At 36.1% G+C, this 26,733-nt stretch overlaps 1 protein-coding gene across 1 annotated transcript in view; it reads left to right on the top strand.

The window, feature by feature from the left end:
• Positions 1 to 26,733, top strand: part of CTNNA2 (catenin alpha 2) — a 473,612-nt gene that overhangs the window by 124,222 nt on the left and 322,657 nt on the right. The window contains exons 6-7 of the mRNA XM_084518226.1: positions 750 to 1,016; positions 13,053 to 13,256. Of these exons, the coding sequence (XP_084374352.1) occupies positions 750 to 1,016; positions 13,053 to 13,256 (471 nt within the window). The remainder of the gene's footprint in view (positions 1 to 749; positions 1,017 to 13,052; positions 13,257 to 26,733) is intronic.

Consider the following 26,733-nt stretch of genomic DNA (forward strand, 5'->3'; position numbering starts at 1 on the left):
AGTATATGAGAAATAGAGCAAAATATGAAGAAAAGGCAAAATGTGCCTTATATATGCAAGGAAAGCCCTAGGAAAAAGCATTTAAAAGCCAGTGGTAGACAGGAAAGCAAGACATATTCATGTGTTTTCCGTGACAAAAAGGGGGAAAAAAATCTTTAGGAGGAATCCAACTCATGAAATATTCATAATTCTTAAGAACCCATGAAGCATATGTTCCATGAATTAAATAACCATAATAAAAATATAATTATGCCTATAACAAAAATAATGAGGGGTGTATTTGCAAGGCCTTTGTGCACTAAAACCATACTCATTAATAAAATCTTTTTTTTTTTTTTTTTAAAGGACGTAAGTGTAATATTTAACAAAAATATGATGCTGCAACGATACTGCTACAGTCTTGTTTTCTATGGAATCAGCAGACTGAATCCAGTCAATCAGGAAGGGAAAATACAGATTTTTTATATAAATATATATATATATATTTTCTTGATTGTCTGCTGGTCTTTGAATAAGGCGTACACATGGGCTCTTTAAGAGTAGTTCTGCTCTTTGTGAGCAGAATGTATGAGCTGTAGCTACACAGAAGGAGTGGACTTTACTGAGCAGGAGAGAGATTTTGTGGGATTTATGGTAGATTCTGTCATTAATTCCATTCCTGTGATATCGCTAGACAGTGACAGTGTAGACAATACATTCTAACACTAAAGGTTTCATTCACAACCAAATATTTACATGTTTTTCTGCAGGAACTGAAAGATCCTCACTGCAGGGATGAAATGGCTGCAGCTCGAGGTGCTCTGAAGAAGAATGCCACGATGTTGTACACTGCATCCCAAGCATTTCTTCGTCACCCTGATGTTGCAGCCACTAGGGCCAACAGGGATTATGTCTTCAAGCAAGTCCAAGAAGCAATTGCTGGTATCTCCAATGCTGCCCAGGCCACCTCACCCACTGATGAGAACAAGGGACACACTGGCATAGGAGAGCTTGCTGCTGCACTAAATGAATTTGATGTAAGTATCAAAAGTGTGCAGAAAATGAAGTGTTTCACCATTAAATCGAGAGTGCTTTTTAACTGTGTGGGTTTTGAACAGGACTCAAATTTCTCTCTTCATTCATGTCAATTTCCTGAGACTGCAGAGGCAAAGTGCAGAGATTGAACTGCTACTTTTAATGAGGAATAGTTGTTTGCTGCTAATGGACTTGAATTATAAGAGCTTTTGCTCATACACTGCAGCTGTTATAAAGAAGTTGTCTTATGTCCTAGTGTCCTTGAAAACTCTACTACATAGTTCTAAATAATGCAAAGTGTGATTAATCTGTCAGTTTTAGTTCTGTGACGTTTTTCATGCCTTTTGTTGAATGGTAAAAACAGATTTTTCCTGCGTGTCAAGGCGGAAGGTAGAACAGGAAAACAAAGATGCAGGTGGAAAATAGTGTCCTAGAAACATTAAAATGTGTTTGTTGAGTCATGAATTATGTTCATCAAATATATGAGTCAAACATCTTTTCAAGCACAGTTATTATCAGTAACTGTAGCTGCAGACAAGGTTCTGTTACAAGGCTCTGTTACAGTAGCAGCTCCAGTTTTGCTTCAGTAACTTTCTTAACACCTAATTTCATTAACAACCCTTTTTTCTTTATGTATATTTTTCCCCATTTTAGACTTGAGTGCAGTTTTTTAGAAAGTAGAAAAACTTTATTTGAAGACAGTATATGAAAATATTTTTTCCCATTAATTCTGATTTTAGATAAGGGTCTGCTAAAATTATTATTAGGTAATGGTATATTTTTCTCTTAGACTAATGCAGGAATTTGCTATGCAAGCATCTTTAAGACCTTCAGGAGCTATTAAATCCTGCTGTATTTAGGACTGAAAGTGAAGGAATTTGGGGAGGATGTTCATCTCTTGTCCTAGTGAACTGGGCTTCTCTTCTGCATCTCTGGTTTGCTGTCATTGGGCCTGCTGTGGAGATAGTAATCGGAAAAGTAAAAATTACAGGAGCAATGGAAGCTCAAGGACTGAGAAAGATACTGTAAAAAAGGCAGAGAATGAGTATACAAAAAATAGCAAAAGGGAAATTGGGACAGATCAAGACACATGACAGCTGAAAATGTGTGGATAGGCACAGGAGGAGAGATACAGGCTGGTAGCTGAGAAGCAGAAGGGTTCATGCCATTAGAAAACATCCTCTGTTCATGTTGTGGTGCCTCATGTGGTGCACAGGAGAAGCCATGCTCTGGGAATGAGACAGGGTTGCATAAGGGTGGATAATCAATTTTCTCCTTCACTGGCCAAAGAAGTTGCAAATGTAGTGAATGAAAAGGATTTGCAGAAGGTGAAACTGATAAAACTGTTCAGAACTGCTGCAGGACGCTGAGATGGACTCAAGTTTCATCACGCTTTTAGATTAAAGAAGCAGTACTGCCTGTGTTGATGATACAATCTTTTTTAGTATCTATATTTCTAGTTTCTCCTGTAATATTGTTGTGGGTCAAGATTTAAAGAATTCTGCCTCGTTTTCAGAGCCTTCTCAGCTGACAGGTCCCATACTGGTAAGGTCCTGAGAATAATATCCCTGATTGCCCTCTGGCTTTGTGTGGGACTTTGCGTGCTATGGACAGCAGAGGTTTGACAAACTGACAGAAAACACATTACTCTTAGCAGTTCTAAACTGATGATGCTACTGCAATCTGGAAAAGGCAGCTGGTCAATGCAAAGGGAGTCATTGTGCTTAGTGAAAGTAAATTTAGTGATTCATGGGGCTGTGGAGACCGTGCGAGACATCTGATATTGTGCCCTGCCTCTTTGTGAGACTATTTGTTCATCGTTTATATCTGCAGGTAAAGTCTTTTCCAATTTACACAATGTCATCATAAATGTGTATGTGAGATGTGTAGTCATGGTATTATGTTCTCTACATAGTTACAACGAGGCTTTTTTTGAGAATTTTTCTAATTTTAAGAAACAAAAAATTTCTTCTCTTAGTGAGGTTACCAAGACTTAAAGTATTGCCTCATCTGCTCTCTACATTTCCTATTTTGCCTCCCTGCTTAGCTGTTGAATGAGATTTGTTTGGACCCAATTTTGTAGCAGAGACAACATTCTGCTAACTTCAGGGAAACCCTTGGTCATGGGATGATTCTGAATTTACCCTTATATTTAACAAGCTAGAAAGTAACTGAAATTACCAGTCTCACGTAACTATGTCATGGGTACAAATATGGCAGGAAAAAAGTATTATGTCAGCAAGGGAAATTAAGGTTATTTTTTGCAGCGAGAGTGATTTTATAGTACATTTATTTACAGTATCAGACATGTTGATTAAGATCAATTTGATTTTGTTATAAAGTGCATAGTAAGCCTGGTATTGTATGACAATTCTTCCATACCAATAAAAAAAAAAAAAAAAAGTTTGCAGACTTTTCCATAACATTTACCAGTTCTTGGGCTTCTGTATTTTAAATTTCAGAATCAGTGCTCTGTGGTTTAACACTTCAAATAACTGCAGTGTAAATTACCTTAATATTTTCTCTATCAAAATATCATCTCATGTAATGTAAATAATTATTCTACCTATTTTAAACACTTCTGTTGTTGTGTTTAATTAGGTTAATTGTCATACTGAATAGTGTCATATGCCTGAGTTATCAGCTGCAAAGTCTTTGGGAAGAGTTATCATTTATTGCCTCTCAGAGATTGTTTATGTAGAAGTGAAGAGTTCACAAATCTGTTTCTTCTCAGCGTTTGCTGCTTTAAAATACTGTTTGAGGTTGATTGATGAAAGTTAGAAAAATACATGTTCAGTGCCTGTTTTTTTTTCCTTTAGCTTACATGTTTCTGCATTATTTCCAGATCATTTAAATCCAGATATTCTTGGATTTACTATTGACAGAATTAATTATTAAAGTTTGGTATATACTTTATGTTCATTTAATATTCTGGGTTCTTGCTGCAACTAAGAGCACAACTTTTGCTCCACTCATGAAACTTACCCAAATTTCTGCAAGTTACTTTGCTAAGAACTTATTGTAAATTCTGAAAATACTGCTTACACTGAGTAAATGGTAGTTTTGGTCTGGAAAGGCTGAGCAGGTCTCAGCCTCTCCATTGCCAAGGGACTGCTGTTGCCACGTGCTGTCAGTGACATGCAGAAATGGTATTTATTGGGCACTGAGCATCTCCAGAGAGCCAGAAAGTGCCTCCAGGCAGATCATGGAATGAGGCTGGGACGTGGTATAGTGGGTGACATTAGTAGTAGGGTCTTGGGGGTCTTTTCCAACCTTAATGACTCTGTGATTCTATGATTCCAAGTTCCTGGAAATGCAGTTGTGGGATGTGCAAACAACACTCTGATAGTGTAAGCATTGCTGAAATTCCAGTTATAGGAGTTTTGAATATGGAACCCTAAAATACTTAATACTTTAAATAATTGTAAATGTCTTGCTTGCATTTTGATAGGAACAAGTAGGGTAATCATCTTTCTGCTGTGAGGGTAAGAGTAAATATTGATCCATAAAAATTAATATTTCTGTGTTTGGAGCAGGGTTTGGGTTGTCCATGATGGATTATGAGTCAATGATAAAATAAATAAATAAAGTCTCTGACTCTAGAAAGGGGGGGGGGGGGGGGGGGGGGAGAGAGAGAAAAAAAATTGTTTTCCATTGATGAGAGAAGCCAATACCTGTCACCTTTTGTATTAATCCAGAAAGAAAATACGAAAACTGATAAGGCTGGTTAGCTGCCTTTCTCTTTGAGTTTTGTGTGTGTGTGTGTGTGTACACATAATAAATTGGCAAGTTCTGTATCTATCAATGGAATGAAATGATATTGCATTTGTTAAAAAGATATATATAGTCCCAGTTTTTTAACAGATGCTAATTCAAGCAGACACACCTTATACTTGATGTTATTTTATTGCTCCAGTGATTTATTGTTTCTCTGCGCAGACATCCACTTGTTTTTAAAGCAGCTCACCAGCAACATTCAGCTGTGTTACATCTTGAGCTGCTGTGCCTGTCACCCTTTTACTATCTGATTTCACAATCATATTATCTTGAATGAATATGGAAATTTCTTTTATAAAGTGATGGATCTGCTAGGAAAGTGAAAGAGGTGGTCAAAATTATTTTTGTTTTTCCTATGTAAGGTATTTCTGTATTTAAGTTACTGAAAATGCACCACATTTTGTTAGGATTTGAACAGAAAGCTTCCAGGCACAGTAAGTCAATCTTCAGTAACTTTTTAAAGAATTCAGGTCTAGCATTTGGGAGATGACTGCTTGTTATGAGAAACAAAGTGGCTGATGCGCTGGTCCCTGTCCTCCAGGCTGTAAATGGAGTTCATAATTAATAAGTGGAATATCATAATGTACTTTTCTGAGATATGAATAATGCCTTGAAAATATTTTTCAGGGTTAGTGAATGCAGTGCTCTGTAAATGGAGCGAAATATCTAATATCTGTGTAATGGAAAAAATGGGTAGAAACAGAAGAGACAGCATACCTGAATACAAGAAAGGAATAACAAAGGACATTTTTTTAAAATTATTAATAAAATTAAGAGTAGTCTAAAGGTGATGTGAACGTAACAGACAGAAGGGATGCAGTATCATGTAATCATGAAATAACTACCTTTAAAATGTTGCTTTTTGGACAAATGACTATAGCAAATGGCCAACCTGGGAACGAATCTCTTAAAATGTTTATGCAGTCTCAATTTATTTGTAAATATGTTCTTCAGAGACGTAATTTGTGATGCTGGAAGAAAATGGACTAAATGTGAGCTTCAAAAAAAGAATTGAAACGTGTTTGTTTCAGAATTGAAGTCATAAGAAACAATTGCAAAAATGTACTATGTGTCCCCCATAAGAAATTGAAACAGTGTCCAGGGGAGAAGAGTGAAATAACTATTTCTGCATAGCAGCAGTTATCTACTGAATTTAAATGAGACAGCCAGGTTGATGGAATGAATGGAATGGAGAGAACGTGATGCCAAATCAGATAATCGCATGTATGACTCTGAAATATACTTTGTTTTTCTTTTCACTTGTGGAGCTGAAGTGGCTTTCAAATTGCAGTAGTGCTGAGCTGATCATTTCACATACGAAAGCAATCCGGCTGCATCCCTGTATTTCAGGAGCTCCTGTTTGGTGAGGTGCTTTATGGCTCTTCCTTGGATCCCTTGAATGGGGAAAAATCCCAGAGTAGCCATCTTTCACATGTTAAGAAAACAGTAAACAACAGAACAAAGTTGTATATTAGAGAATATTTAAACATTTAATGTTTCCAAAAAATGGGGAATGGCCATAATTCACAATTTTCCATGCAGGATGAGATAGTTGAGCAGCAAGAAACTCAAATTGTTTTATTCACCTGCTCTGGAAGTTCTTTCTGCTTTTAGTCTTGGTAGCTGGCTTTATGACATTTTTTGGTTAATGCTTCATCTGTGCCTGTGTATACATGGGTAAGAATGTGTGTTATTGTGGAAATGTCAGCTCCACCGTACCAGTGGCTGCACTGTGACAGGATTTTGGTATCAAATATCTAGCAGGGACGTGACCTCTGTAAAGGGAAACACTGCTCCCTGCCAGCACTAAGGAGCACGTTCATTCTTTTCCCTTTCAGCATTGAGAATACCGATGAGCGTTTATTTTCTGTTTAAGAGCACCACCTAGTGGACTTCTTGATTTCTCATTTCTGTTGCTTTGAAACACTTTATCCCTCTTCTCCTGGGTAGTAAATTAGCCTCGTGGAAAGATTTTCCCAGTCAATAATGCCATTTGTAAGTTTAATGCTAATACTTCTTTTGATTGTGTTTTCTTTTCAAATACAAGTGCTTGTAATAGGCAATAATCAGGTTATTTGCAAAGCAGACTTTGTAGTGAACCCTCTTCCAAACAAATTTGTTAGAGACAGTGGAAACAAAAATGAAACACAGCGTAAGAATCCAATCAACACATACGTATATATGTCTATACATAACATAGATTTTCTCCAGCAATATAATTATTCCATCATTATTCAATGTATTGTGGGTTTCTTATTTTGTTGTTAATAATAAGTGTGACTAAATGATTATATCCAAAATATATTAAAGTTTTGTCAGTAGCTCAAAATTCATACTTAGTGAAACTATCCAATTAAAGTATACTCATTGCTATTTTGAGTGTGTTGATTTAGCACCTCTGAGATGCTTATATAACTCACACATAATAAAGGAACACCACCAATATTTCACAGAAGTAGTATCTCCATTTAGAGCAAGGAGTCGGGCAAGGCTCCTTGCTGTGTGGAGGTGGGATTGGAGCTACTCCATGTGCCCCTGGCTCAGCTCATCTTCTACCTTCTTGACCTGAGCATTTTATTCATCAGACTTCTACAAATTTATTCATGCTATTTTCCCAGAAGAGATGTTCACTTATTTCTCTATTCTTTTAGCAAATCAAACTGGCTGATCCAAAGGTTCAGTGCTGGATCAGAGCGAGCAGGAGGAGGGTGTTTTGGGGGCTGGAAAAGGGGGACCTCCTTCGCCCTGTGCTGTTAGAATCATAGAATCATAGAATATCCTGAGTTGGAAGGGACCCTTAAGGATCATCAAGTCCAACTCTTGACACTGCACAGGTCTACCCAAAAGTTCAGACCATGTGCCTAAGTGCACAGTCCAATCTCTTCTTAAATTCAGACAGGCTCGGTGCAGTGACCACTTCCCTGGGGAGCCTGTTCCAGTGTGCAACCACCCTCTCTGTGAAGAACCCCCTCCTGATGTCAAGCCTAAATTTCCCCTGCCTCAGCTTAACCCCGTTCCCGCGGGTCCTGTCACTGGTGTTAATGGAGAAAAGGTCTCCTGCCTCTCGACACCCCCTTACGAGGAAGTTGTAGACTGTGATGAGGTCTCCCCTCAGCCTCCTCTTCTCCAGGCTGAACAGGCCCAGTGACCTCAGCCGTTCTTCGTACGTCTTCCCCTCCAGGCCTTTCACCATCTTCGTAGCCCTCCTCTGGACACTTTCCAACAGTTTCATGTCCTTTTTATACTGTGGTGCCCAGAACTGCACACAGTACTCGAGGTGAGGCCGCACCAGCGCAGAGTAGAGCGGCACAATCACCTCCCTTGACCTACTAGCGATGCCGTGCTTGATGCATCCCAGGACACGATTGGCCCTCCTGGCTGCCAGGGCACACTGCTGGCTCATATTCAACTTGCTGTCTACCACGACCCCCAGATCCCTCTCTTCTAGGCTGCTCTCCAGCGTCTCATCGCCCAGTCTGTACATGCAGCCAGGGTTTCCCCGTCCCAGGTGCAGGACCCGGCATTTGCTCTTATTCTGTTGCACTGTTCCTCTGTTGGTGTTGTATTTTCCAAATCTCAGCTGTGTGGCATCTATCTGAAACACAGCACAGTGGCAGATGAAAACATTTGTTTTGTCACTAAGCAGGAATTAAATATAAATAGCCTTGTTTGCACTTTTGAGGGATATAGACGTACACACATAAAACAAACCTGTGAGCACGCTGCATTTATTTTCACAGTTGTGCAGGCACTTCTCCAAAGAAACACATTAAACACTTCTTTATACAGTGTTGGCTCCCACGTTGTTCTGAAAAACTGGGTCCCTCACTATATTATGTGCTCCTTTTTACACAGTGACAGTTTTTCATGCTGCCTTGTGGTAGTGACATTGTTCCTGTCTAAGATATATATCATTTTTTTAATATATGTTTTTTAATGGCATTTGTCACTGCAGTTTTGGTTCCTTGTTCTGACATATTGTTTGTTTTGCAGTAGCATTGGCCTTGAAAAGTGTATTTTCATTGTGGTAAATCACCAAGAATCATGTTATGAAATGGTCCCTGCCCTGAAGGTTTTACATTCTAAATAGAGGAACCAATAAAGTGTGAAAAGAGAAATAGAGGAAAGAAGGTATCATTTGTCCAGTTACACAACAGATTAATACAAGAGTCAGTAAAGGACCCTCAAAGCCCTAAATCCCAATTAAATTTCTCTACTGCTGTGCTCTGCTGTTTATCATGGTATTTAATATATCACTTCAGTTTACTGGAATTATCTTAGATTTTCATTTTTGCAAAACAGTATTATACAGAGATTTCACACTCGAAATGTATTTCTGTTCTATCTAGGTTATTTCCTCCTGCAGAGCTCCAGCTATAATTGCAGTTGCTGTTTATCAGTTTTATGCTACTACATGAATATTTTTCAAAATTTACAGGTTTTTTTTTTTTTTTTTTTTTTTTTCTTTCTTAGCTTCTCATATTAGATTCACACACTCCTGTCATTACACTCCCTGATAAAAAAAGTCTCTCTCCAGGGACATAACATCTCTTAGTTTTTCTTTCTATGTATTTTGGCACACTTGAGCAGATGCAGCAGAGAGACCTCAAGATGACAAGGGGGCTTTAGGACATGACAAATGGGGAGGTGCTGGCAGAGCTGGGAATTTTTCAGACTGCAGAAGAGAAGTTTTTTGGGCATGATCTTGTTGGCATTTTTCAGCTGCCTAGTGGGAGACTCATAGTAATGGGATGAGACACAACTGACACCAGGGAAATTCTATTTGAATATTAGGGGGGAAAAAAAAAAAAAAACAAAAACAAAACAGAAAACACAAAGGTGATAAAACAGTGAAAAGAGGCAGAGAGATTTAGAAAATCTCTAAGGGTAGAGATTTAACAGCATGACTGGATAAAACTTAGAGCAATCTGGCCCTATGTCAATGTAGTCTCTACTTTAAGGAGCTGTTTAAAGCAGGTGACATCTGGAAGTGCCTTCCAATCTAAGTTACTCTAGGATTCTGACTTTTCATTAATGTAATATCCCACTCAAATATTTAACAGACTTCTGTAGCATAGTAAATAAGAAATTTATTTATTATAAACAAATATTTTGTAGGATACGGATGAAAAATTCATGAATGCAGTTCTTTTGTCCTCTGTAAGCTATGTTTTGATGGTCATAAAGGCCTCTTGATTTACAAAGAGTTCACAAATATCTTCCTTTTCTGTTTTTATTATTTTTTTATTTATTTACTGTCACGGTAAGGAAAGCTGGCTTGGATGAATTATAACTCTTAACAATCCACACTTCATTATGTAAAGCATAAATAGTATTTGAATGTAACTTGTACAGAACTTCCTAAATTTGTTAATGCAGTATGACATAACTGCTTGTGAAAATAGTGAGTTGGGTTTCAGTGATCAGAGATATTGGAAATGTTTGATCTGTGGCTTGTTCACACTGTAGGACAGCAAAGGATGGAAATAGTTTAGGAACATGTCCTTGGTAGGTCCTTGGCTCCCACAGAAGAATGTGGAGTTCCAGGTCTTCCAAAACCTCTAAGGAGAAAAATGGGATTTGTGACTCCCTGAGAGGTGTTTGAAAGTAAATGTGTAGGTAGGGAGCTTTACACTTTTGGATGTAAGGAAGAGGAGAAGTGAAACACTTATGAAAGAACTGGCTGCATTGTTGTAGCTGAAACGTGAAAATTACAACAGTGCTGTATAGAGGTTGCCTTGATCAACTTCATGGATTAAGAGGTTCACTACAAGTAGTAAAAGTTGCTTATCAGAAATCCTCTAGTCTCTAGTAAAGAGTACTTGCTATCTTTGATCATGACAAGTTCTAGGGTAATCAAAACCACAGTTTTTCATCATTAACAGAAATATTGTATTTGAATAAGGGAACAGAAAATAATCTAAAAAAATGCAGCTAATTATTGTTACACCTTTTCTTCTTATTGGCACAAATTGCTAAAATAGGTCATTTGATGCAATTTCACTCTTAATTAAATATGCTATTGTAAAGATGAATTTCCATAGCCGATTTCTAAAAATTGTAGTGCTTACGAACGTAAGCATGACAGTGAACTCTAAGTATTAACATTTGACTGAAAAGCACAGATACATAAATATGCATAGGCCTAACTCTCAGAGAAGTCATTTCTAATTTAGATGCTTGTAAAACTGCTCTGCTTACTGCTGTGAAACACAGACCCTAGAAGATACGTGCAAGATGTTATTTTACAATCTAGTTTATGCTGCATTTGTTTCTGTGAAGTCAGCAGTTCTTGGAGCTGGAACAAAATGATATCTGGTTAGAATTCTTCCATTTTTTCCTTTTTATTAAATAATAAATTTTAATAAATTTCCTGACATCCTTGCATTTGTTACTCTCTAGCTGCTTTGCATTCACTTAGTTTACACATTTCTCAGGGATTTCTCAAGGATTTCTCATCCTTGTTCTGTGCAGCGTAATGGGAGTTCTGTTTTTTTTTTTTTTTTTTTTTTTTTTGTCTGTCGAATAATTAATTGAAAGTTTTATTGAGAACTAAGCAAATCTTTCAGGAAAGCCATACCTCGCTAAATTAAAGAAAACATATTGACTTGGAATCAGAATTTAGCCTAGAATAACTTTATTTGAACATCTGCTAATTCATAATACATGTAACTGATAAAATTTTCGGTGTTAAAGGAAGTTATTGGGTATATATCTTGTTGCTAAATCTCAATTTACGTTTTAATACACTATATGGTGTGTTTTCAAATTAACTGCAGTGTTTAGCTTGTGTCTGTTGATTGCTGTTGGCTATTTCAGCAAATAGACAAAAAAAAAAAATTCAGCAAATAGCAAAAAAAAAATGCTGTGAAAAATCAAATGGTTCATTAATAAAAAACTTATCTGCTTTAAAGTACTTGTGATAATTAAAAAACATATACTTTTTTTCAGATCTCTTTTATTCATATCATGTTTTATTTTCTTTTAAAACTCTCATAGGAATTGCACAGTGTAGAGAACATTTTTAAACAATATGTGGTTATGAAACCTATTTGCATGACTGCAGCAAAAGGTTACTGAATGCCATTGTGTTGCTAAGGTGCCCAGGAGTGGGAGCACAAGATTCTTTCTTTGTGTTTGTTACCTTGAACTACAAGGAGAGAAAAGCAAGGCAGAAGATAATCTACTGATGACTCAAGGCTCATAATATGACATGAGATTGTACACCGCTGGGGAAGAATTTGTGTATATTAGCCCTACTTGATATTTGGTAGCACATTTGATATTATAAAGTGTTTAGCAGTGATTGTAATTTAAGAATTCAAACGCTGTAAATAGAAGACAGTCTTGGAAAAAACAAACATTTTCTCGTGCAGCAAAGATATTTTGCTAACCAGTGTACTATCTGACAAATTAAAGATGTGTCTAGACTGTCTTCCTGTAGTGTAGTCTCAGAGTTATTCAACTAAATGATCCAGCACTTTTTCCCAATATGATGATGATGATGATAATAATGGCTTAGAGAAGCTTTTAGAAAAAGGAATTAAAAAGAAGTTTCACATATTTACGTAACGTAGTGTTCTTGTAGTGTTATCTCCCTCTTTTCTGAGGGAAAATTCCCTCAATTTTTTTAATTTATTATTGTACTAATGTAGTAGCATTTTAGCAGTATAGTCTACTAATACAACTAATCAAAATGAAGGAATTAATAAACATAGAGATTATTCACCTTTCTTTTCAGTCATAAAAAACTTGCACTTCTTAAAAAAAAAAAAAAAAAAAAAAAAAGGCTGAATATTTACACCTTTCAAATTAATTTCCTGACCAGTGAAAAAAAAAATCAGAAGTTTCAGAAAAGAACATTATTCATGACTTTACTGTACATCAAGATAAAATATATACGCACAATGTATACAGTTAGAGATACAAACATATTACATACATGCTTCTATAGTTTGTGTTATTTTGTTTTTCACTTATGATTCCAAAATTCATATTTGAGCCAGTTGTGCTATTCATGCCAGTAGTGTTTTGTAACACATATATACGCGGTGAATTATTTTCGTACATGCATTGGCATTTCATAGTTGCCAGATATTCCTTTGATATAGATTTTTCAGGAATTTGGTAGATAATTCATCCATATGAAAGATTAATACCCCATGAAGCTGCTGAAAAAAGACTTTTTTTTTTTTTTTTTTAAAAAAAAAAAAGAAGCAGCAAGATGCTGCTAATCTTCTCACTCCTGTTTTGTTTTTCAGAATAAAATCATTTTAGACCCCATGACTTTCAGTGAGGCCCGATTCAGACCATCTCTTGAGGAGAGGCTGGAGAGCATTATCAGTGGAGCGGCACTGATGGCAGACTCCTCGTGCACGCGAGACGACCGCCGGGAGAGGATCGTAGCCGAATGCAACGCTGTGCGGCAGGCCCTGCAGGATCTGCTCAGCGAGTATATGAATAATGTAAGTTACACAAATTTAGTATTGGCTTCTTTTCTGTAGATGTTTAAATTTTCCATATATAATATTCTGGCTTTAATTATTAAAAAAAAATAATAAATACTTCTTCATACGGGGAGTAAAGGTAACACTATTTGAGATTTGAGTTACTTAATTTTTTAACGTGTTGCGAACTTATGACAGAACTTTGGTACAATTAGAAGTTCACAGGAATGTCTTTTGGTCTGTGAAGGAACTCCTTGCTCCCCATAGCTGTAGCATTGAAGTTGCTTCTTAGGTACTAAATAGCCAACAAATAATTATGTTGAGATTAAAATGAAACCTAACAGCAAGAAATGTCAGTGGGAAATGACCCAAGAAGAATTTTCCCTAATGAAAATGAATATATTTCATTATCAAAGTGATTTCCACTGTGCGATAATGGTCATTGCGTGTGCTTATTAGGATGATACCTGTAGATGCTCTGCTGTGTGGGTTAAACCACTGAAATTCTGTGCTTGCTGTTGGAGCTATTAAATATTCAGTTGCCCTGAAAGTAGTGAGTAATATTAATCAGTGTTGCTGCTCACACAAAGAGATGTCTGCAGTGTCTTTAATACGGCATCTTTATTCCTATGAAGGGATTCAAGAGATGTTGAATTGTTCAACATGGTGTTAACCTGCAGTGCATAACCTTTGTTCTGCCTAACTTATCCCAGAAAATTCTCTCCACCTAACGTATTAAAACTCATAAATACAACCCCTGTTTCCTGTGGAGGACATGTGAAGTCCTGAGCAACATCGACAACCTTTTTTAAATGGCAATTTAATGTTGCGAGAAATACAAGAAATGATATTTTCTTCCCTTCTAAAAACGTGGTAGTTGCCATTTGAAACAAGCAGTCATTGTACCTATGGTTGCCCCCTTTGCAACCCTTTGAGCACTGAAATATAACACTAACAAAGAGTCCTAAACTCTCTTTACAAACATACTTTATATGATCTGAAATATTTGAAAACAGGTATCTGAAAAAAAAATGTTATTAGACTGACAATATGGTTTGCTGTTTCTTGTCTGTCATTGCTTGCTACCAGACTATAGGATTGCATATTTTGATCTTATTTTGCTGGAATTATTAAAAAAATGTTCAAGGAGGAACCTTTAACATTGTTATTTACATCAGTACTCTTACGGTCACTTGGTAGACTGATACAACGTAGTATCAATCATGCAAAATTCAGTCATATATTTATTTATATATATGGAAAATGACAGATCATTTCTGGCTTATGGTTGTTGATCAAATGTGCGTACTCCTTTGGTACTTGTTATGAGGTACAAAAAAAAAAAGTCAAATTGAATTTTCTGTGGTCGTACTTTCCGGTTACAGACAATGAATTGCTGGGTATTGGCAATGTCATTTACAGCCATTTCTAGTTCAATCTTTCTCTGGTTTAAAACTGTTCCCTTCAAGTTATCTACGTCTATGATTTGGGGTCAGAGTGGAGTTTCAACTGTTTGGCTGCCAAGTAGATAATCCCATTTACCATGTTAGGCATTTACACTGCAAAGATCTGTATAAATTGGTTGTGGTTTACGTTCTATCTTATGTTAAATTTCCATAGATTCTAAGTGGAATATAGAATGCAAAAGAACACACTCAGAATAGAGTTGTCATTCTTGAAGTTTCATTCTTGATCTGTTGTTATTTCACCCATGGATGGTATTCTAGGCATGAACGGGGAGGGTTATAGGCAGCTCTGAAATACAAGGTTGGCTGTGCAATGATGTGAGGTGGTTGTGCTGAATGCTAAAGGCAATGCAAAGAGAAAAATGGGGCTTTGCCTGATTTTGCTTGCAAGACAAGGAAAGAGCATCCAGCTAAACAGCATACGAACTTCTGCCTTTTAGGTAGTGTAGGATGTATATGAAAACTTCCTCGACCTGCAGGACTCTCCCTGTGAGCATCTCTTTCTTAGAAAGTGTATTTCAGAGAGTCATGGATGCTCTGTGCTCATGCAGGGCATTTTTAGTATGTCTGTCACCTCTCCTGACACTCCCTGCACCTGTGATCTGTTTTTGTCATTAGTTGCTTCACTAGCCTCTAGTAGATCAATATGCTCTGCTACACAGGAAAGTAAAATTTAGCACTGACAACAATGTTGTTTCTTCTATTCATCTACCCAGTCTTTATGGATCCATCACAGTCTAGTACATAGGTAACAATGTTCTTTGTTAGTTTTGTAAAAGGGGTGAAATCTCTCTATTATCAAAAGTTTTACTGAAGTAAGTTAAAACTGGTTTTGCAATTCAGAAAACTTAGATAGTCAAATGCCATAGGTCATCTTATCATTTGGTGAGGGAGACACAAGACTGGTGAAACAAAAATTCAAGATATGTGGCATAGGGATAAGAGTCTTTAAAAAATATGGAAATACCCACTTTCAGAATGTTGGCAACCAAATCAAAAATATGAAAAAAAATATGTGAAAGAGCAGGATAGGGCAGATTTCAACTTAGAAGAGTAAAAGTAATGCTGGTTTTGCATTTATATTATTGTCTGTTATAAAGGACTGTCACAGTGATAGAAGACCTTGAAAAGACACGTCTGGAAAGGTGTTTTGGTTCCTCCGTCCTTCTCCTGAGATAAATGTTGGTTTATTCCATTTCCTACATATCGATTTAGATTTTTTTCAAGCTTTTTCCTATTCACAAATACTCAGATGTTCTGGTCCCAATTCAGAGGTTACTTAAGCAATTACTGTTGTAGGAGGTTTTTGAATTATTGTTACAGTAAAATTAGTCCCTAGGATCTTTACCAGTTCTATGAACAATTATGTATTTGTATAATACATTGCATTGATCGGAGTCTCACAGTGCATAAGCACTCAACAAGAACTTGTATGGAGATGAGATATAAACTGTTTCATTATCGTTTGTGTATCTTGTAGTAGATATCTATTAGTACATATGTTCCATTTGTCTTATCACTAGCTATGTCAAAACATTTTCCCAGCATGGTATCTGTTATTTCCATGCTGAACTCAACTGAACTTTAAAATTTTTCATTTCTGGGAAGTGGGGGCAGAAGGAATCTCAGTCTGCTAGTCTAGATATGACATTTTCCATCTCTCAGAACATCAGAGTTTTTTTCCTCTGCATTCTTAGGTATCTGTAATAAAAATGATCATTTATTAAATTACATTACTAGTCTTCTGTCCTGCAGAGGACTAAATACAGCTCTGCAGAAGCTCTTAATACAATTGCTTTCCATTTATCTAAATGAAAAAAAATGTTTAGTGGATGGTTAGCTCTGATTGTGGTCTATTTTTTTTTTTTTTTCCTCCTGATTTTCTCTTGTGGATCCCTCGTCCTTTGTATTGCAGACTGACAGGGAGCAAAAATCTTAAAAATAAATAAATAAATAAATAAATAAATAATATATATATATATATATATATATTTTTTTTTTCTAGCTCTTAGACTCCTGTATTAGAAGTACACTGGCAAATTGATGTAAATCAGCTCTGGGTACCCTTTCCAGGAAGCATGAGGGTGTTGCTGTGTTGATGTCTGGTTACGATGAGAAGGGAAGAAAATAGTATCTTTAGAAAAATATGCTTAAAAAAGATGCTTTGAATACCTCTGACATCACTGGTTTCAGTGCCAAAAAGAGGCAGACTGTGAATTTTGGGTTGCTGTGGAGTATCCAAGACAATTTTGGAAAGCAGTTGACGAGTGAGTAAGCCACGACTGTTCAAGACCTCTATAATCACTTGAATCCTGGCTTGGATGAGTACAAGTCCACATTTGAAAAGACATTTCCCATCTGTTCAAATACCAGGTTATCTTCTCAAACCTTTGGGCTTGTTCTTAGGCCAGCTTTCATTCCCGTACCTTCACTGGCCTGGGACCTCATGCTCCTGCTCTCACCTACAGCTAGCATTTCAGAAGAGCTTGGGATTTGCTTTAATTGGATTAGGGTTTTGGGGTGGAAAACAATTCTTTGTATGCAAATGGAATGAACAGCCCTTTCTGAAGTCCTTGTATTACTATTTAATGTGTAGGTGTAAGATCCAGAACTCTACAGGCTAGGCTTGTTTTTGTTTATATTTTACTGATATTACCATAGGAATAATGTTGCTTTGTGTTTGCTATTTTTAATCTTGTTCTGTAAAGTTACTCCCCATTTCTGACTTCTGTTCACTGTAGCTGAGGTCTTACAGGCTCTAATTCCTGTTTCCTGCAGAGAAGAAAATGTCACATCTTGAAGATGCAAAATGTAAGAAAACAGCAAGAGTAAACACAAGTGTACTGTCAGCTTTTCTTCACAGATATATCAGTAAAAAGTTTGAATTGCTCATAGTAGAATTGTAATGCTGCACTACATGAAAATGAAATGTCCTTAAAGGACAGCTAAAGTTATTGTGCTTGATTGGAGAATGAAAAAAACATGATAGCAAAGGGAAATCTATAAACTCTCAAGATAGTGTCAGCTCCCGTATTTAACAGCTCCATCTGAATTCATATTTAAAAGAGAAAAGTAATAACTCGTGAGTAACCTTGCATAAGGTTAGTCCGGGCGACAGTGAGCAGTAAATTACAGTTATGAGGCAGAGCGATGTCCGTAGCTGTCTGGAGATGAGCAGCAAGGGCTGAGTGACAGGAGGCTGGCTGCTGAGTCACCAGGATCTATTGACGTGGGCATAACCATCTTGGCAGGACAGGTACCATTGTTGAGCTCCTGTTTTTTTGAAGCATTTCTATAAAAGAATGGCTTGATTGAAGCTCCAGACTGTTTCAGGCTGGAAATAAGCTCATTTACTATTCACTTTGCTCTTTTGGAGGTTATACAGGCAGTTTTGTCCTTCTTAACTTGGAAGAAACAAGTAGAAACACAGTAGTTATGACCTGAGGAGTAGAATATATCCCCAAATTTGCAATTATTTTATGATGTGCCATAGCATTCCTTCTCAGTCACTTTAGGCTTTGCATTTATGCGTCCCCCCTGAGTGCCTCGACTTCTCCTGCCTGTACATAAATCACTGTCTGAGTCTGCCACCTGTAATATAACTTCAAAAGAATTCAGCCACGTTTTAAGGAACCTTCTGCATCTTCTTTTTTGATGGTATCATCAAGGCCCCATAGGGATGTGTAGTATTTTTATGATGGTTTTACAGAACTGCTGCACTGCTGAGGGTTTTTTTTTTTCTTAATCTGTTCATTCTGGTATTTTCTGTTTTTTTTTTTTTTTTTTTTTTTTTTTTTTTTTTTTTTTCAGGTCCATGTTCAGTGTTTCTTTTGTGTTTTTTTTCCTAGCAGATCCAGGGAACCACAATAATGTTTGTCATCAAAAGCCACTTCAATAGAAAAGCCCTGTGTAAAAGTGGAACTTTATAGTGCAGAAATGACAAATAGGCTAACAATTTCCCTTAACTTTTGGCTTTGCTGGTCATGAAATAACACAGCCCTGTGGTGTTTCATCTGTTTGGAGCTAGTAGGTTTTCAGATCCATTTGTGGGAGTAAATTCAGTTTCTGAACTGCCGTACTGATAGCTTTGGCTTGGTGGTGTGTCCAATGGAAAAGTTTTTATAGGTACCTACAGTATGCTTTGTGTCTGTAAAGCAAGACTGTGATGTGCCATTGGGAAAGCTTTGTGTCTTCTGTTAAAATGAAAATAAAGCAAATGAGATTTTTGGAATCCGAATTGATATATTAGGTTGAGTGATGTTTCTGAGTTATTAGGAGGAAATTCATCACTCACATGGTGAGGCCCTGGCACAGGTTGCCCAGAGAAGCTCCATCCCTGGAGGTGTTCAAGGCCAGGCTGGATGGGGCTTTGGGCACCCTGATCTAGGGAGTGCTGTTCCTGCCCATGGCAGGGAGTTGGAACAAGATGATCTTTTAAGGTCCCTTCCAACCCAAGCCATTCTATGGTATTTTCTATGATATTTTCTATTTTACAATTCTATGATATTTTCTGTTTTCCCTCTAAATTATCGTGGAAATTTTGAAAAAACTTGAAGGGTTTGGGGGAGGAAGGGAGTGGAAAGGTCTAAATTAAGGTACATTCCAGTGCCTCTACGAGTTCTTTTCCTTATTATCACTTCATTGTTATTCCATTATGATGTCAACTACATTTTTAAGGGTCTATTTACTACTATACGTGCTCGTTATTGGAAACCATATGTTGAGTATTTCCATAACTGAGAAGGTGAACTTTCCTGCAATTGCAAGGAAAGTACAGATTTATGTTCACAGAAATCAATTTTTTAAAAAGTAATAGATCAATATTAAGGTATTTAAGTCATGTTGGATGTTAGTCATTTACATTTAAAAGTTTTGACATTTCCACACTAAAGAAAAATCTGTAATAATGTTACAGTATTTGTTTAATTGTAATGTTTGACTGGTAGAGGGTGTATTAATGTTTGTCTGTACAAAGATGTAGGATTTCTTTCAGTTTAATTCCCTCCTCTTTAAAGACTCTGTGCATCTCCTTTATTCACTGCACTACTTGTACTGGAATTAACTGGGCAAATATGGAATTGTGTTGGTTTGACTATTGAACTGAAAACTGGGAGAAAAGAATGAAGTGGGACAGAATGGCATGGGCTCAAAAGCCATGGGGAAGATAGTTTTGGATTTCATTTTGATGACTTTTTTTTTTTTTCTATTTAATATATATATATATTTGATTTTGTTTTGTTTCTAACCAACCCAAATTTTCCTATAGAATGTGAGTTTTTATTTCCTACATGCCATGGCTTGGAGAATGTGATTTAGTAAGTGTAGCCCAAATTATTAATACTTGGCCTCCAGAAAACTTTTTTTTTTTTCTTTTTTTTTAACAACTGTGTTTATTATCCATATTTGTTCTACCTCACGTAACTACACATGCATGCTATACTTCTGACACCTTATCAGAGTATGTGCCCCTTTTAAATTCAGTATATTCAAACAAAAAACATTTTGAAAAAAAAAAGAGCTTTACATTTTCTCCTACTGAATGAAATGTTACGACTCATTTTATTTTGCGTTAATTAGTTTTGATTTTTCTGAAGTGTGTTCTTACAGAAGTAATGACTTCTGCATCACTGCTTTTAATATTCTGGAAAGCACAGTGGTAATGTTTGTGAGACTTAGGCTATCTGAAAATAATGTCGTTAAAGCTATTTGTTCACCTGTAGAAAAGGCCTTTATCAATTTTGAGTATACAGCATGATTCATAACTTTTTTGTTTTTTCTTTGCACTGAAGTTAGCATTTATGGGTCATTAGTTTGTTATTTTTCCTTGTCTGCAAGTCAGCATCAGTGAGAAAGTAGTTTTTCATGCATTTTAGACTATACCAGTAGCAATATGATTATTATCCCTATGTACATGTTTTTTTTTGTTTTTTTTTTTGTGTATGCATCTTACTTTTAATGTTCGTGTAGTCCATATATATATTGTTGTGTGGTGTATGCTTTTGGATGCACAGTAAAACATGCAGAATATTTTCAGTGTTATTGGAAATTCACTAAAATAAGCACAGACCTAATGAAATTAGTGAGTGTTCAGAAACCCACGTCAAAACTCTGTCTCTTGAAGGCTCCATAAGATCTTCTGTTCACCTAAATGATTTTTATTTTTATTTTTTAATATTCATATTGTGGCCAAATTTTGGTAATCATGTGGAAAACCTGAAGGCATCAATGGAAACATAAACAGTAAATTAACTGTACACATTTGTTTCTCTTTCTTTGAGATCTGATTATTCTGCAGCTGAGCAGAGGAGGGAATAGCTGCAAAGATGCCTTTGGGTTCCATGAGAGTGCAAGTGCACACCGGCAGTGTATTCTTGGTAAGGGCGTTTGTGTCCCAGGTTAGGAAATGGGTCTGTGTCAGTTCTCTCAAGCATTGCCAAAATCTGATGTAAATGGTATTAAATCTGTGATATGCTTGAAATCAGCTTTGAGCAGTGTGAGCAGTCTTTCCTACTTCTCATTACAAGTATGTAGAAGTCACATGCGAATGCTGAAGGGATAGAGGATGTGAAGGGAAACTGGTCCTGTCGAGTACCATACAATAGCGCCAAGGCAAACTTTTCCCCCAGGCAAAGGAGACAACTCGTTGTATTAATGTCACTACGGTGTTTACACTTCTTTTAGCAATCAAAACTACAAACCCAAGAAGATATTAGCATCCACTAAGCTCTGCCATATGCACACTGCATTGGTTTGTATTATCCATTTTTTATTTACACAAGGAATGTTTTTGCAGATAAGAGCAATGCACTGAAGAATTTGTATAATTTGGAGATGTCCAGAAGAGGGCACACTTGCCCTCTCCAGCTTTGTTTTCTACATAGCTGAAGATCTGCATTCTGATGTGGTATAGCTGTAATCAAAGAAAATGTAATAATATACAAAATGAAGAGGTTACTTTTTAGCAGTTAAAGGAAAAAAAAAAAAGATTCAAATGGCTATTTGAGGAAAAGATATATATATACATATATACATGTATTTAAATCAAATTAATAATAAGTGCATTAATTATCCAGTAGAAATTGGGTGTTAAGTTCTACTTGCGTTTTTGAAATGCATTGATATATTTATATTTCAGTAGCAAATTTGGCAGGCAAGGGATAAGAGCCTCCCATGCCCTTTTGGCATTATTTGAGATGTATGATGCAAAGCTCAAGAACACATGCAAAACAATAAAGGCTAATTTATGAATCACTTTCTAAAACAGTCGTATATGATAAAATGTGATGAGATATATCCATGTGCACTGGGCTTTGACATTTGACCTGGTAAATTATCTTATGGCTTCTGAAATACAGTAGAGCTGTGAGGACAGATAATGTCTCATGACCTGGTAACTTATTGCTTTTTCCAGAATTCTGTATTAGCCTGACTCCGGCAGCACGTGTAGTTCATTTTTGTATTTGGCCTTGAGAAATGAAAGAAAAAATAAGCATCTCTACTGTAATCAGCTCCCTAAACCTTCCATAGTGAAATAATAGAAAAAAAAAGGGCATTTATTCATTTCTTTAAGAAGGCTGAGCTGGAGGAATAAGTACTTTCTGTATTGGTTTGGATTATTTATTTATTTTTCAATTTTAAATATTGATCCAATTTTCATAATGTTTGGATTTTTTTTCAGAACCTCTCCTTTTAACAGATACAGCAACTAATTTAAAAATATTTTAGCATGCATTTGGCTTCAACACAATGGAATGAAACATTCTGTGAAATTGATTTATTTATAATAAAGCTTTGAGCTTATGTGCTTTGTAAAGTAAGCTATGATTAAGCTTAGGGTAACATATTGACTACATATTTTCACAATGCATATGTTATGTAGGTTGTTTACATGTTTGTCAGTTTAATTAACAGATATCTTGACCGATTCTTTCATTTGTTAGGCAATTGTTTTTAAAAAGAAACTGAGAGACTGAAAACCCAGATGGATGCATTACAGTACATGACAATGTTGGAAATTGTTTCAGGCGCTTGGTAAAGCTTTGAGTTAAGTCTACAAGTTATAATTTCTCTTTAATGGAAATTCTTCCAATTTATGTTGAGGATTGGCTCATATCTTTATTAACATCACTTTTTTTTTTTTTTTAAATTCTAATGAAACTTCAAAAGACAGATCCCCAAAGATCCCCAAGAAACATCCCCAAAAGAAAAGATCCCCAAAAGACAGAAAGACAGTTCTGGAGCTTTAAGTGGACAGTGACTGAGCTCTTTCTGACAGCATCTAAAATACCTTGGGGCTTGATGTGTAGTAATCTAGTTACTATAAGGCTGTCAAATTCATTGCCAAACCGTACTTGAATCCCAGGATCAGATAAATTAGATTTTAATTGGGTTTTAAGACTAAGCCAAATAAGTAGATAAGGTAGAATTAACCAGAGATATATTAATGTAATGAAATCTTTGGTTCTCTTAAACCATTGTGTTAAACATTGTACAGATTCTTGCTGAAAAGAGGCAACATGGTAGAGTAGAAAGAGATTGACAAATCTTAAAAGAGGTAAGACAAATGATGGTATCTAATGTACTCAAACACATAATAATAACCACATTATTTGGAACACCAGGAATGCACAAAACTAGTTAACATTGCTTTTGTTATATTTTATTGTCACATTTTAAGGGGAGAAACATTTCTTGTCAGAAAGAACAGTCAGACATTGGAACAGGTTTGCCAGGGAGGTGGTGGAGTCATCCCTGAGGAAAGGGTTGGATGTGGTGCTTAGAAACATAGTTTAGTGGGTGATAGTGGTGGTAGGGGAATGGTTGGACCAGATGATTGTGGAGGGCTTTTCCAACCTCAGTGATTCCAGGATTTTGCATGGAGAGCCAGCACACAGTTAATCCAAACATTTGACTGCAAGCATTTTGTCAGTGTGAATTTAAATTAAAAGTTATGAAATGAAATGTTTAAAAGCCAAGCATAAAGAAGTTAATGCTTTGCAATTTCACATCATGGTTTAACTGATGAAATATATTTTGAAACAGAAAAACAGAGACAGTTTGTTTGTTTATTTATTTATTTTTGCCAGAAGCTAACAAGGAACTTCATTTACTGAAGCCTGCTCAGACCTTAAATGAACAACCATTTTATTTATTTCTTCAAGCAATTGTTTCTCCTTTCAATGTAAATAAATAAATAAGTGAATGAATAAATAAAAGGTATGCCTGATTGAGAGTGTGCAAGACTAGACTTGCAAAGTACATCTACATCCAACCATTTGTGTATACCAAACAATAAAACTTGAAGGCTCATTAGCCTGGAATGACCCAACTGTGTTTTATGCATAGGGGTCATTTCTTTACTAATGAGCCTCTAAGCCAGATGGCTAACCCCACAGTAGTCTAACTGCATTAGTGTGATTTAGATTTTTAGGCAAATTGCTTTTTTTTTTTTTTTTTAACAAACAGGAGCTACTGGCCCTGCTGAGGGACAGCTTTTGCTAGAACTGTGTAAAACACAGTGTTTTTGCCTTAGAAGATAAATGGTTAAGGTGAACTCTGCATCATCTTCCAATATATTTACTAATTTGTAATACCCTCGCTGTTCTGGTCAGGAAGTTTTTTGACTGCCTTTATGTCTACTGGATTTTGTTTCAATAAAAAATCAAATCCACTCTTACTGCCTCGTGTCTGAGTGTGTATGAAAGTGGTTGTGTATAAACTGTGGAAGAAGAATGACTCTGCACAGGTGTGACAGTGAAAGACTACTGTTGGCTTTTTAATGTCTTCCAGAATTTTTGGTTATTCTTATATATTCTTATATAACCTTCTTCAGGTATAAGGAACCTGAGCGTTGTGAATTCCCTTTGGTCAGTTGAAAGAGTTTGACACATGCAAAACACCATATTTTGAGTTGATTGTTTTTGAGGGATGCTTTTCTCTCAGCATGAACTAGAGTCCTCATGACAAGTTTGTAAATAAGACATGAAAATGTACACAAACAGGCCTTAAGAGAGGAGTTTAAGGGCAGTTTGCAAATGGAAAAGTCAGCAAGGGTGTCCTGCAGATGGTTTTGGAAGAGTGTGTCAGACATACTGTACAAATGATCCCCTATGTCTTTTCAGCAATCCCGTATGTGAAAGAAATTTTGATGTAGCAAATTTAGTGCCTGTTCACAGTGAGTAACTTCAAATGATGATTTGCTCATACCTTGTGGGATTTGCGGTGATGTTAAATAATTGTATATGGGTTTTCAGCACTGAAAATTGTTCTTGAAAGAAGGTGGCTGCATTTGAAGGGAAGAGGATGTAAAAGGGATCAGATATACGTGGCTTACCATCTAAGCTCTGATAATGGTCACAGAAGAGTGTAAGAACATGACAAACATATTGTGATTGTGATTCTTTGCAAATTTATTCTCTCCGCCTCGAGCAATTTATGGTTCAGGGAGTTCCTGAACTGAAGTTGATCTTCTTTTGTTGAGAAATGAATAACTGAGGATCCTTACTTAAATTGTCTGTAGAGCATTAAGATTTTTAGAGATATACATAGGTCTCTGGAATATCTATTTTTTAATCATTTTGTCCTTTTTGCCCCCTTTAGTTTTGCAAATTGTTTAGTCCAGGATGTATAAGGAAGGAGAGAAATATAAGTACTATTACCTTTGGTAGTTTTCTTTGTAGGTATTATAAATTTTAACTGAATAATTTTTTTTAGACATAATCAACTTTACCTGTTGTTGTTTTAAATCTTGAGTACTGAAACAAAACTCATTGTGGCCTTTCAACGTATCAAGTCTAATACATGGAGATTTGCTTGCTTTTCTGTGTGCTATTGGTTTCCAACTCTACCTGCCTCTTTCTAGCTCCAGTAACTTCCAAAGTAATGTGATGGCAATGTGATTTTGTGTGTTGGGGAAACCTGCCTAAAATTAGCTGTGAAGATGCAGAGTGGAAGATGGTCTGGAACGTTGTGTGGTCTTATTTTGTTCTTCCTAAATAAGCTGTGTCCTGGTAGGAAGGGCAGCATCTTCAGGTGCTCCTGATCTCATAGCCGCATTGAGTGATCACGCAGACTTGGCCAATGCACTTTTCTTTGTCAGAAAATATTGGAAAATGTTTAATAAAGCTTTGCTTCAGTAAAAAGGGTTTTGCTATAATCAGTCAGACCCCAAAATGTGCAAGATAACAACTATTTTCCGTAAAAGGAGGAAGAAAAGCAGTCAAAACATTAAAAAAAAATAATTTTAGATGTGAAAGCAAAAGAAAATCTTAATACTGTTGTGATTTCCCAGTGCTCATAAATTTCTCTTTAAGAACTAGGACACAAGTCATTTTCTGATGGAGATACTAATCACAGTGGAAGAGAAAAGGTGTTTTTTTGTTTTATCCTGATTTGAGCTCATATTTCTGAGTTCACGTTTCTTGATATATTAGGATGTGTGTGCGCGTGTGTGTTTCTCACATTTCTAGCTTCTTTTTCTTTAACCAAAGCCAAATGAAGTCTCTCACTGAATATTAAGTGTTGGGTAGAAAGTTGTTTTCAAATCTGTCATTACTTTTAAGATTTATTTTTTGAAGATTAAACTACTTTCTAATTGAGAATGTGAATCTGGTCTCTGAGTCATACCTTAATTTGTAGTCTGGGAAACGTAAGTGGTATTTTTTCTCTTTACTTTGTGTTGCTAGACATAATGACAATAATATAACTGTTGTTTTTTCTTTTTTTTTGTCAATCCATATAATTAAATGACTATGAAAACTAAAGAGCATTCCATTCACTAAAGAGTGGTTACACGTTTACTGCCATGTAAGCAAAATTGTAATAACAAAATGATAGAGCATCATATACTATGTACATTTTTATTTGTTAATAACAATTTTAAAATGATAAATACTTTTCCTTCTGTAAAATTCCTACTGAATCTCTTGAGAATTCAGCAGCACTGTAAATGTAATCTGCAGTTCTTTACAATTATAGTTTAAATAGACCAAGTCTAAAGGGAGTCTGCCTATTTGATTTTCAAATTTGCA

Source organism: Aythya ferina (genome assembly GCF_964211825.1).
Source record: "Aythya ferina genome assembly, chromosome: 4".
NCBI classification, from domain to species: Eukaryota; Metazoa; Chordata; class Aves; order Anseriformes; family Anatidae; genus Aythya; species Aythya ferina.